Source organism: Uranotaenia lowii, unplaced genomic scaffold (assembly GCF_029784155.1).
Source record: "Uranotaenia lowii strain MFRU-FL unplaced genomic scaffold, ASM2978415v1 HiC_scaffold_60, whole genome shotgun sequence".
Classification (NCBI taxonomy): domain Eukaryota; kingdom Metazoa; phylum Arthropoda; class Insecta; order Diptera; family Culicidae; genus Uranotaenia; species Uranotaenia lowii.
Window position 1 is genome coordinate 80,734 of NW_026598534.1, and position 11,604 is coordinate 92,337.

Sequence of the window (11,604 nt, forward strand, 5' to 3'; positions counted from 1 at the left end):
AGGAAATTTTATGGTTCTTAAGCAAACTTTTACAATTTTAAAATTAAACGACTGCTATCAATAAGCAGTCTGTTCTGAACTCGTTTGGAATACTAAAAAAATGAACTTTACTTTGATTCCTTGATGCTTTGGTATATTTCCCAAAACAATCACCTTTTCATTAAATTTTGAGGCAGTTAGTTAAAAGTTTGTTAGCTTTCGAGTTTCCTGTTTTTTCTCTTATATGAACATACAAATTTCCTATGAGCACGTCCAAAAGCGTTTTAACGGTAGGCGTCGCTCATTCCACCGCGCATACTGTCTTCCGGGGTAGGCTGTGATATCTGGTTCTGGAAGCGGCGCCACGCTCAAGTACTATTTTATACATTTTTTTATTAGTTTTTTATTCCATTTTTTCTGGAGTGTTGGTTTTGTTTCTGGGTTTACCACTAAAACGTTCAGACTGTGTAATAGATCTTACGCATACACAACACGTTCCATCACATCATCCATACAGCCCTTCTTCTCCTGCCGTTGCCGTCGCCACCTAATCGTTCCGGAGATAGGTAGTGCTTACTTCGATTTCTTATTCTTAATCTTCTTCAGGTAGAATTCCAGTTCTTTGCCTTCCAGAATGTAGCCATCGGCACGGCCGACCTGTCCGGGACGGGAAGCAATGACAGCTAAAACGAAAAAATCCGGATTTAGTTACCAAACCTTAAAATCAATTAATCGGCATCGATGTCATTAGGAACATATCAGTGTAACTATGACAAAGCTGGAGTCATTTCTCACTAAGTACGATTCCAAAACTCAAAACGAGTTTTGAAACCGCGTTGAACCAACCCGAAGGAAGGTGTGAGTCGCTTAGATCGTTATCATCATGAAAATACTAAAATATTTAAAGAGCAACGCATGGCTGTTGTAGATTTTTCATTCTTTAAAACCAGTTCCACCATTTAACATATTTCTCGATGTATCATTCGATATGGTTATTTTCTAAATATCGGATGTAGTAAAACAAAAATTTAAAAAAAAAACTGCTGTGATATCTTGGTTGTTCAACGGGATGATTGTGTCCTATTTTGTTCGAGATTTTGGAAGTGTTAAGTTTGCATTATTACAAAACCCGTTGCAACATATCCAAGGCTTCAGGACCTTCATAAGTTTTTAAACTAACAGAACTTGCGCGAAATAATCCTTCATGCATTTGGTTTAAGACGATAGAACTTGAATTTTTCATATTGTACCACAAAACCACTTAGAAAATTTTTGTGACTGATAGCTGAGTTCACATTTTAGTGTTTGAACTAGATTCAAATTAAAGTTTAGTTATTGAAAATCGTAACAAAGCCATGATTACGCATAAATTCTAACTATCCGTAACACTCGCAAAAATATAACTTACCCAGCAGACGACCGGAGTTGAACTGTTCCTCCAGCGCGTGATCGATCTTGGCGGTCTTCTGGCGCTTGACGTACTTCTTCATGACGCGTTTGCTGCGCTTCTTGGCCAGCACATCCTCTTCGCCGGCTTTCACTTCCCGCTTCTTGCCCAGGGGCAGCAGGTAGTGGCTTTCATACCATTGGCGGAACGGCGACGCATCGATCACGATGATGGCATTCTTGACCAGGGTTTTGGTACGGACCAGCTCGTTGTTCGAAGCGTTATAGACCACATCGATGATACGAGCCTTGCGGGCGGTACCTTCCGAAGCCCAGGCAAAGTTGCCACTGTCCAGACGGAGTGCACGGAACTTGCGGTTTCCACCACGGGTTCGTACGAAGTGGATACGGGAACCTCCAATCTACCAATTGGTACAAGAAAAAGACACGGATGTCTAAATTTAGAACAACCAAAACAAACTCTTACTTGACAGCTTACCTTAGTATTGGCGGCCGGACGTCCCAACTCGTACTTCCTCTTCTTGCGGATGGCGGCCTTCTTGCCACCGGTGGAGCGCCTCTTGTGATAACTATCACGGCTAATACCTGAGAAAAAATACGAAGAAAAGAAAAAACACCTCCGGTTAACGATCTAAATCCAGGTAGCTTGATGGAACACAAACATTGCCGACTAAAGTGTCAAACTGCACTGGAAACGTGGATATAAAAACAACTTTTTAGCTAACAATTTCATTCGCATCCAACCAAAAAACTGTCGGTCCGGAACCGTAACCACTCCCGACATCCAATACGTAACGAACTTCCGCCGTTTCCAAACAATTAACACAAGTTTTATCGGAAAATTTGAAAGAACCCGATCAACGAGCGACTTACCCATCTTGATGTGTTGATCGAGAAAGAAAGGGACGAACCGGAAGAGCGAGATTGGCAGCGCCGGAATTTGACAGTACGCAGCAGAGGCGAAGAAAACGGCGATGCCAACGTGAAAACGCAAAACTGGTCTAATTTTGTTTCGATTTTACACGGTACGCTCAATGCTGAACACTCAGCTTTGAGTTTTCGAGAACTCAACTTCGAATAAAAGAAAATCAAATAAAAACCAAAATATTAAAATAATTTCCTTAGAACTTTTTAAACAGGGCGTTTTAAGATGAAAATTGAATTCAAGACGTCGTTAAAAATTAGAAAATTTACAATTTACTAAATGTATTCAGAATAAACGCATAAAACAAATCTCAAAATAATAAAAAGCTCCATATTTATATTTATAACTGAAAGAAGGTGAATAAAGGCCATTCGCATCAACCGGGATTGAAACAAAACGTTTTGAAAAATAATTACAAAACGATTTAATAAAGCGTAGCAAGAACAATTATAGCAATTTAAAAAAAAAACATTGCGCAATTGTCGGAAATCTCGAATAAGTCATAATGTTCAAAATTGTACCAATTGTCAAAACTGTCGAATTGTTAAATTGTAAAAATAGTCAAAATTGTTTAAATTATCAAAACTGTCAAATTTGTCGAAATTGTAAAAATTTTCAAAATTTTGAAAATTGTGAAAATAGTCAAAATTCTGAAAATTGAAAAATTGTCAAAATTGTTACAATTATCAGAATTGTGAAAATTGTCATCAATCTGAAAATGGTCGAAATTGTGAAAATTGTCAAAATAATCACAATTTTCAAAATCGTCAAATTTATCAAAATTGTCATAATTGTCAAAATTGTGGAAATTGCCAAAATTGTCAAAATTGTCAAAATTGTCAAAATTGTCAAAATTGTCAAAATTGTCAAAATTGTCAAAATTGTCAAAATTGTCAAAATTGTCAAAATTGTCAAAATTGTCAAAATTGTCAAAATTGTCAAAATTGTCAAAATTGTCAAAATTGTCAAAATTGTCAAAATTATCAAAATTGTCAAAATTTTTAAAATTGGCAAAATTATCAAAATTGTCAAAATTGTCAAAATTGTCAAAATTGTCAAAATTGTCAAAATTGTCAAAATTGTCAAAATTGTCAAAATTGTCAAAATTGTCAAAATTGTCAAAATTGTCAAAATTGTCAAAATTGTCAAAATTGTCAAAATTGTCAATTTGACAAAGTTATCAAAATTATCAAAATTGTCAAAATTGTCAAAATTGTTAAATTTGTCAAAATTGTCAAAATTGTCAAAATTGTCAAAATTGTCAAAATTGTCAAAATTGTCAAAATTGTCAAAATTGTCAAAATTGTCAAAATTGTCAAAATTGTCAAAATTATCAAAATTGTCAAAATTGTCAAAATTGTCAAAATTGTCAAAATTGTCAAAATTGTCAAAATTGTCAAAATTGTCAAAATTGTCAAAATGTTCAAAATTGTCAAAATTGTCAAAATTGTCAAAATTGTCAAAATTTTTAAAATTGTCAAAATTGTCAAAATTGTCAAAATTGTCAAAATTGTCAAAATTGTCAAAATTGTCAAAATTGTCAAAATTGTCAAAATTGTCAAAATTGTCAAAATTGTCAAAATTGTCAAAATTTTTAAAATTGTCAAAATTGTCAAAATTGTCAAAATTGTCAAAATTGTCAAAATTGTCAAAATTGTCAAAATTGTCAAAATTGTCAAAATTGTCAAAATTGTCAAAATTGTCAAAATTGTCAAAATTGTCAAAATTGTCAAAATTGTCAAAATTGTCAAAATTGTCAAAATTGTCAAAATTGTCAAAATTGTCAAAATTGTCAAAATTGTCAAAATTGTCAAAATTGTCAAAATTGTCAAAATTGTCAAAATTGTCAAAATTGTCAAAATTGTCAAAATTGTCAAAATTTTTAAAATTGGCAAAATTATCAAAATTGTCAAAATTGTCAAAATTGTCAAAATTGTCAAAATTGTCAAAATTGTCAAAATTGTCAAAATTGTCAAAATTGTCAAAATTGTCAAAATTGTCAAAATTGTCAAAATTGTCAAAATTGTCAAAATTGTCAAAATTGTCAAAATTGTCAAAATTGTCAAAATTGTCAAAATTGTCAAAATTGTCAAAATTGTCAAAATTGTCAAAATTGTCAAAATTGTCAAAATTGTCAAAATTGTCAAAATTGTCAAAATTGTCAAAATTGTCAATTTGACAAAGTTATCAAAATTATCAAAATTGTCAAAATTGTCAAAATTGTTTAATTTGTCAAAATTGTCAAAATTGTCAAAATTGTCAAAATTGTCAAAATTGTCAAAATTGTCAAAATTGTCAAAATTGTCAAAATTGTCAAAATTATCAAAATTGTCAAAATTGTCAAAATTGTCAAAATTGTCAAAATTGTCAAAATTGTCAAAATGTTCAAAATTGTCAAAATTGTCAAAATTGTCAAAATTGTCAAAATTTTTAAAATTGTCAAAATTGTCAAAATTGTCAAAATTGTCAAAATTGTCAAAATTGTCAAAATTGTCAAAATTGTCAAAATTGTCAAAATTGTCAAAATTGTCAAAATTGTCAAAATTGTCAAAATTGTCAAAATTGTCAAAATTGTCAAAATTGTCAAAATTGTCAAAATTGTCAAAATTGTCAAAATTGTCAAAATTGTCAAAATTGTCAAAATTGTCAAAATTGTCAAAATTGTCAAAATTGTCAAAATTGTCAAAATTGTCAAAATTGTCAAAATTGTCAAAATTGTCAAAATTGTCAAAATTGTCAAAATTGTCAAAATTGTCAAAATTGTCAAATTGTCAAAATTGTCAAAATTGTCAAAATTGTCAAAATTGTCAAAATTGTCAAAATTGTCAAAATTGTCAAAATTGTCAAAATTGTCAAAATTGTCAAAAATTTTAAAATTATCAAAATTGTCAAAATTATCAAAATTGTCAAAATTGTCAAAATTGTCAAAATTGTCAAAATTGTCAAAATTGTCAAAATTGTCAAAATTGTCAAAATTGTCAAAATTGTCAAAATTGTCAAAATTGTCAAAATTGTCAAAATTGTCAAAATTGTCAAAATTGTCAAATTGTCAAAATTGTCAAAATTGTCAAAATTGTCAAAATTGTCAAAATTGTCAAAATTGTCAAAATTGTCAAAATTGTCAAAATTGTCAAAATTGTCAAAATTGTCCAAAATTGTCAAAATTGTCAAAATTGTCAAAATTGTCAAAATTGTCAAAATGGTAAAAAATGACAAAATTGACAAAATTGTCAAAATTGTCAAAATTGTCAAAATTGTCAAAATTGTCATAATTGTCAAAATTGTCAAAATTGTCAAAATAGTCAAAATTTTCCAATTTGTCAAAATTGTCAAAATTGTTAAAATTTTCAAAATTGTCAAAATTGTCAAAATTGTCAAAATTGTCAAAATTGTCAAAATTGTCAAAATTGTCAAAATTGTCAAAATTGTCAAAATTGTCAAAATTGTCAAAATTGTCAAAATTGTCAAAATTGTCAAAATTGTCAAATTGTCAAAATTGTCAAAATTGTCAAAATTGTCAAAATTGTCAAAATTGTCAAAATTATTAAAATTGTCAAAATTGTCAAAATTGTCAAAATTGTCAAAATTGTCAAAATTGTCAAAATTGTCAAAATTGTCAAAATTTTCAAAATTGTCAAAATTGTCGAAATTGTCGAAATTTTCAAAATTGTCAAAATTGTCAAAATTGTCAAAATTGTCAAAATTGTCAAAATTGTCAAAATTGTCAAAATTGTCAAAATTGTCAAAATTGTCAAAATTGTCAAAATTGTCAAAATTGTCCAAAATTGTCAAAATTGTCAAAATTGTCAAAATTGTCAAAATTGTCAAAATTGTCAAAATTGTCAAAATTGTCAAAATTGTCAAAATTGTCAAAATTGTCAAAATTGTCAAAATTGTCAAAATTGTCAAAATTGTCAAAATTGTCAAAATTGTCAAAATTGTCAAAATTGTCAAAATTGTCAAAATTGTCAAAATTGTCAAAATTGTCAAAATTGTCAAAATTGTCAAAATTGTCAAAATTGTCAAAATTTTTAAAATTGGCAAAATTATCAAAATTGTCAAAATTTTTAAAATTGGCAAAATTATCAAAATTGTCAAAATTGTCAAAATTGTCAAAATTGTCAAAATTGTCAAAATTGTCAAAATTGTCAAAATTGTCAAAATTGTCAAAATTGTCAAAATTGTCAAAATTGTCAAAATTGTCAAAATTGTCAAAATTGTCAAAATTGTCAAAATTGTCAAAATTGTCAAAATTGTCAAAATTGTCAAAATTGTCAAAATTGTCAATTTGACAAAGTTATCAAAATTATCAAAATTGTCAAAATTGTCAAAATTGTTAAATTTGTCAAAATTGTCAAAATTGTCAAAATTGTCAAAATTGTCAAAATTGTCAAAATTGTCAAAATTGTCAAAATTGTCAAAATTGTCAAAATTGTCAAAATTATCAAAATTGTCAAAATTGTCAAAATTGTCAAAATTGTCAAAATTGTCAAAATTGTCAAAATTGTCAAAATTGTCAAAATTGTCAAAATTGTCAAAATGTTCAAAATTGTCAAAATTGTCAAAATTGTCAAAATTGTCAAAATTTTTAAAATTGTCAAAATTGTCAAAATTGTCAAAATTGTCAAAATTGTCAAAATTGTCAAAATTGTCAAAATTGTCAAAATTGTCAAAATTGTCAAAATTGTCAAAATTGTCAAAATTGTCAAAATTGTCAAAATTGTCAAAATTGTCAAAATTGTCAAAATTGTCAAAATTGTCAAAATTGTCAAAATTGTCAAAATTGTCAAAATTGTCAAAATTGTCAATTTGACAAAGTTATCAAAATTATCAAAATTGTCAAAATTGTCAAAATTGTTAAATTTGTCAAATTTGTCAAATTTGTCAAAATTGTCAAAATTGTCAAAATTGTCAAAATTGTCAAAATTGTCAAAATTGTCAAAATTGTCAAAATTGTCAAAATTGTCAAAATTGTCAAAATTGTCAAAATTGTCAAAATTGTCAAAATTGTCAAAATTGTCAAAATTGTCAAAATTGTCAAAATTGTCAAAATTGTCAAAATTGTCAAAATTGTCAAAATTGTCAAAATTGTCAAAATTGTCAAAATTGTCAAAATTGTCAAAATTGTCAAAATTGTCAAAATTGTCAAAATTGTCAAAATTGTCAAAATTGTCAAAATTGTCAAAATTGTCAAAATTGTCAAAATTGTCAAAATTGTCAAAATTGTCAAAAATGTCAAAATTGTCAAAATTGTCAAAATTGTCAAAATTGTCAAAATTGTCAAAATTGTCAAAATTGTCAAAATTGTCAAAATTGTCAAAATTGTCAAAATTGTCAAAATTGTCAAAATTGTCAAAATTGTCAAAATTTTTAAAATTGTCAAAATTGTCAAAATTGTCAAAATTGTCAAAATTGTCAAAATTGTCAAAATTGTCAAAATTGTCAAAATTGTCAAAATTGTCAAAATTGTCAAAATTGTCAAAATTGTCAAAATTGTCAAAATTGTCAAAATTGTCAAAATTGTCAAAATTGTCAAAATTGTCAAAATTGTCAAAATTGTCAAAATTGTCAAAATTGTCAAAATTGTGAAAATTGTCAAAATTGACAAAATTGTCAAAATTGTCAAAATTTTTAAAATTGTCAAAATTGTCAAAATTATCAAAATTGTCAAAATTGTCAAAATTGTCAAAATTGTCAAAATTGTCAAAATTGTCAAAATTGTCAAAATTGTCAAAATTGTCTAAATTGTCAAAATTGTCAAAATTGTCAAAATTGTCAAAATTGTCAAAATTGTCAAAATTGTCAAAATTGTCAAAATTGTCAAAATTTTTTAAATTGTCAAAATTGTCAAAATTGTCAAAATTGTCAAAATTGTCAAAATTGTCAAAATTGTCAAAATTGTCAAAATTGTCAAAATTGTCAAAATTGTCAAAATTGTCAAAATTGTCAAAATTGTCAAAATTGTCAAAATTGTCAAAATTGTCAAAATTGTCAAAATTGTCAAAATTGTCAAAATTGTCAAAATTGTCAAAATTGTCAAAATTGTCAAAATTGTCAAAATTGTCAAAATTGTCAAAATTGTCAAAATTGTCAAAATTGTCAAAATTGTCAAAATTGTCAAAATTGTCAAAATTGTCAAAATTGTCAAAATTGTCAAAATTGTCAAAATTGTCAAAATTGTCAAAATTGTCAAAATTGTCAAAATTGTCAAAATTGTCAAAATTGTCAAAATTGTCAAAATTGTCAAAATTGTCAAAATTGTCAAAACTGTAAAAATTGTCAAAATTGTCAAAATTGTCCAAAAAGTTATAATTGTCAAAATTGTCAAAATTGTTAAAATTGTCAAAATTGTCAAAATTGTCAAAATTGTCAAAATTGTCGAAATTGTCGAAATTGTCAAAATTGTCAAAATTGTCAAAATTGTCAAAATTGTCAAAATTGTCAAAATTGTCAAAATTGTCAAAATTGTCAAAATTGTCAAAATTGTCAAAATTGTCAAAATTGTCAGATTTGTCAAAATTGTCAAAATTGTCAAATTGTCAAAATTGTTAAAATTGGCAAAATTGTCAAAATTGTCAAAAGTGTCGAAATTGACAAAATTGTCAAATTGTCAAAATTGTCAAAATTTTCAAAATTGTCAAAATTATCAAAATTGTCGAAATTGACAAAATTGTCAAAACTGTAAAGTTTTCAAAATTTTCAATGTTTCAAATTAAAATTTTCAATTAATCGAGAAAGTTGTCAATATTCCCAAAATTTTCAAACTTGTCATCACTATAAAATTTTCAAATGCTCAGAATTTTCAAAACTTTTTCTGTCAAAGTTCCTTAAATAAACAGTTACATTCAAAATCGTCCATATTTTTAGTATTGTCAAAATTGTCAAAAAATTTCAAATTCTGTTCTGTTCAAAGTTCTGAAATTTTTTAAGAATTTAAGAGTTTTTAAATATTTTAGAATAGTCAGAATTGTCAATGTTACCAAAAAAGAAAATGGCGCTTTAAGAGATTTATTTCTCTCAAAGAAATTCGTATTGAGAATAAATTGAAATTTTTTCTCAATGAAGGGTAAGTTAAACTGTGTCAAACTTAACTCTAAAACGGAATCAAAAAGGTCGCGCAGTGTCGAATTAAAACTGGTCGAAAAAACTGAGTTAAATTGTAACCTAAAAATTCGGCTAAACTAGACAAGCGTGTATTGTTGACACCAAAAATTGTCGAGTAAAATTTCACGCAAAAACGCGAAAAAAGTTTTAAAATATTTGGAGAAATACAAGTATTAATCGGTTAAATAAAGCCTCCGCTTATTCAGTTTCTCGTACTGATAGTCTGCTAGTGGTGTACAATGGCTGATGAAGGAAATGAGGATAGTTGGTTGTACGGGAACAGCGAAAACAAACAGAAACCTACGGAAGAGGAGGAAGAAGAAGAACAACCCATCAAGGAAGCCATTCCTCCGGAGGAAACTGCCGATGGTGATCACACGGCTGACGGGGCCAAGAGCGATGCGCTAGATGATATTTCGCAATCGCAATGGGGCGACGATGGACCGGATGATGGCCTGGGAGACGATAAGCAAGGGCTCGATAGCTTCTCCGATGATGGCCACCACCAGCACGATGATAATGCCATGGATGCCAGCGACTTGGGTCGAAGTCGGAGAAGGGAGAGCGATTTTGTGAGGCCCTAGAATTTATTTCATTTTTTTGTCATAAAATATACATAAATTTTCTTTTGACAGCCCGGGGAGGACGATTCCCGCCTGCAGGAGGATGACAGTCACGACCAAAGCCGTGCGGGACGAACGGAACGCAGCGATGGGGAAATGGATACCGACGACAGTGACGATGACGACATCAATGTGGTGATTGGAGACATCAAATCGGGACCGAGCTACAATATTATCAAGCAGAGAGGACCAATTGTTCCGGCTCAGACTACTCAAGCTGCGCCCGGGCAGGACAAAGCTAAGCAGCCGGCTGGCAAGTTCAATATTGAAGAATTTGAAAGCGTTGGCACAATTAATGGCGTACCGGCTCACGAGTTCAGCATTGATTCACTTGAAGAAAAACCATGGCGTAAACCGGGTGCGGATATTACAGATTATTTCAACTATGGTTTCAACGAAGAAACTTGGCGAGCTTACTGCGAAAGGCAGAAGCGTATGAGAATGCACGAGAGTGGCGTAGGATTGCAAGGTTTGACCATCAACAATCCTCAGGCAGCACAGGTACAGAATAACTGGAGACCTGGACCACCACCGCCCAGAAAGATGAACAACGGCATCGATGTTATAGGAGGAATGAATATGCATCCAAGACCTGAGGAAATGATGATGTCCCGCCATCCTAAGGAGAATGCCATTCAAGTTATGACCGCCGATCGACGAGAATACAGCCGTACAACCAAATACGATCCATCGATGGGTCCGCCACCTTTCGGAGAATTTTATCCGGGTGCAGACAACGATTATGGCGATTATGGCTACGAACCTACCCAGGAGTCACAATGGAACCAGGAACCCAACTGGCAACCACACGGTATCAAAACATTGACTCCGGGTCCCCATCCGGGCATGATGCCTCCTGGAATGGGCATGCACATGGAAATGATGCCGCCACCAATGCAACCGGGCTTGGGTATGGGTCATCCTCCTATGGGACCGCCATCGATGAATCGTGGCCACGATCGCGACCGGGATCGAGGTGATAGAGACCGGGAACGAGATCGTCGTGGAAGATCGCGCGAACGCGAGCATCGGGACCATCGCAGGGAACACCGTGATCGTCACGGTGAAAGGGAACATTCCTTGGTCAAATCGGAAATCGGTGATCCCGAACGTTCCCGTCGGGAAAAATCGGAACGGGACCCTGACGTCGAAAAGGACAAACGTTCCAAATCCGACAGGCACAAGGACAGGTAAGAACGGGTGTTTTCCTAAATTGTTTACCATTTCTCTAATACGTTTCTATCGTTTTTCAGCAGCCGATATCGTGAACGCTCGCGAAGCCGTGAAAAGTCAAAATCCCGCCGTAGGTCTCGCAGCCGCGACCGTGATCGCGAACGGGAACGGGACCGACACAGTGTCAGCCGCTCGGATAAGAAGAAATCACATCGTAAAGATAAGGAAGAACCAGAGTGAAGCTTTTCATAAAATGTATTGTGGTAGAAAGTGTAGATTTTTTTTCTCGTTTCATGGATTCTTGGAACTATTCTAAAAATACAATCTTGAGCACTTATCGTACCATATAAGTTGATACAAATACATGAAATTTAGTGGAAAAAATGATGAATG

General features: G+C 31.0%; 2 protein-coding genes across 3 annotated transcripts; one reads left to right on the top strand and one right to left on the bottom strand.

The window, feature by feature from the left end:
- Positions 1-352: 352 nt before the first annotated feature.
- On the bottom strand, positions 353-2,307 carry LOC129760406 (40S ribosomal protein S8). Its single transcript, XM_055758052.1, has 4 exons — positions 2,260-2,307; positions 1,865-1,971; positions 1,388-1,787; positions 353-662 (listed from the first exon to the last, which is right to left on the bottom strand). The coding sequence occupies exons 1-4, from the start codon at positions 2,261-2,263 to the stop codon at positions 553-555; spliced, it is 621 nt and encodes a 206-aa protein (XP_055614027.1). The 5' UTR covers positions 2,264-2,307; the 3' UTR covers positions 353-552.
- A 7,182-nt stretch (positions 2,308-9,489) lies between these two features.
- On the top strand, positions 9,490-11,598 carry LOC129760407 (pre-mRNA 3'-end-processing factor FIP1). 2 transcript variants are annotated; one of them, XM_055758054.1, is made up of 3 exons: positions 9,490-9,987; positions 10,051-11,228; positions 11,292-11,598. In XM_055758054.1, exons 1-3 carry the CDS (start codon positions 9,655-9,657, stop codon positions 11,449-11,451), a joined length of 1,671 nt encoding a protein of 556 aa, XP_055614029.1. In that variant the 5' UTR covers positions 9,490-9,654; the 3' UTR covers positions 11,452-11,598. The 2 variants fall into 2 exon arrangements, with proteins under 2 accessions (XP_055614029.1, XP_055614030.1); XM_055758055.1 differs by having other exon boundaries at positions 11,295-11,598.
- Positions 11,599-11,604: the final 6 nt, after the last annotated feature.

Excerpts from the sequence above, each read along its gene's own strand:
- LOC129760407 (XM_055758054.1), top strand. The coding sequence starts at position 9,655 with ATGGCTGATGAAGGAAATGAGGATAGTTGGTTGTACGGGAACAGCGAA. Across the intron at positions 9,988-10,050 it reads GGAGAAGGGAGAGCGATTTT|CCCGGGGAGGACGATTCCCG; the intron begins GTGAGGCCCTAG and ends TTCTTTTGACAG. Across the intron at positions 11,229-11,291 it reads TCCGACAGGCACAAGGACAG|CAGCCGATATCGTGAACGCT; the intron begins GTAAGAACGGGT and ends ATCGTTTTTCAG.
- LOC129760406 (XM_055758052.1), bottom strand. Across the intron at positions 1,788-1,864 it reads GTCCGGCCGCCAATACTAAG|ATTGGAGGTTCCCGTATCCA; the intron begins GTAAGCTGTCAA and ends ACCAATTGGTAG. Across the intron at positions 663-1,387 it reads CAACTCCGGTCGTCTGCTGG|CTGTCATTGCTTCCCGTCCC; the intron begins GTAAGTTATATT and ends TTTTCGTTTTAG.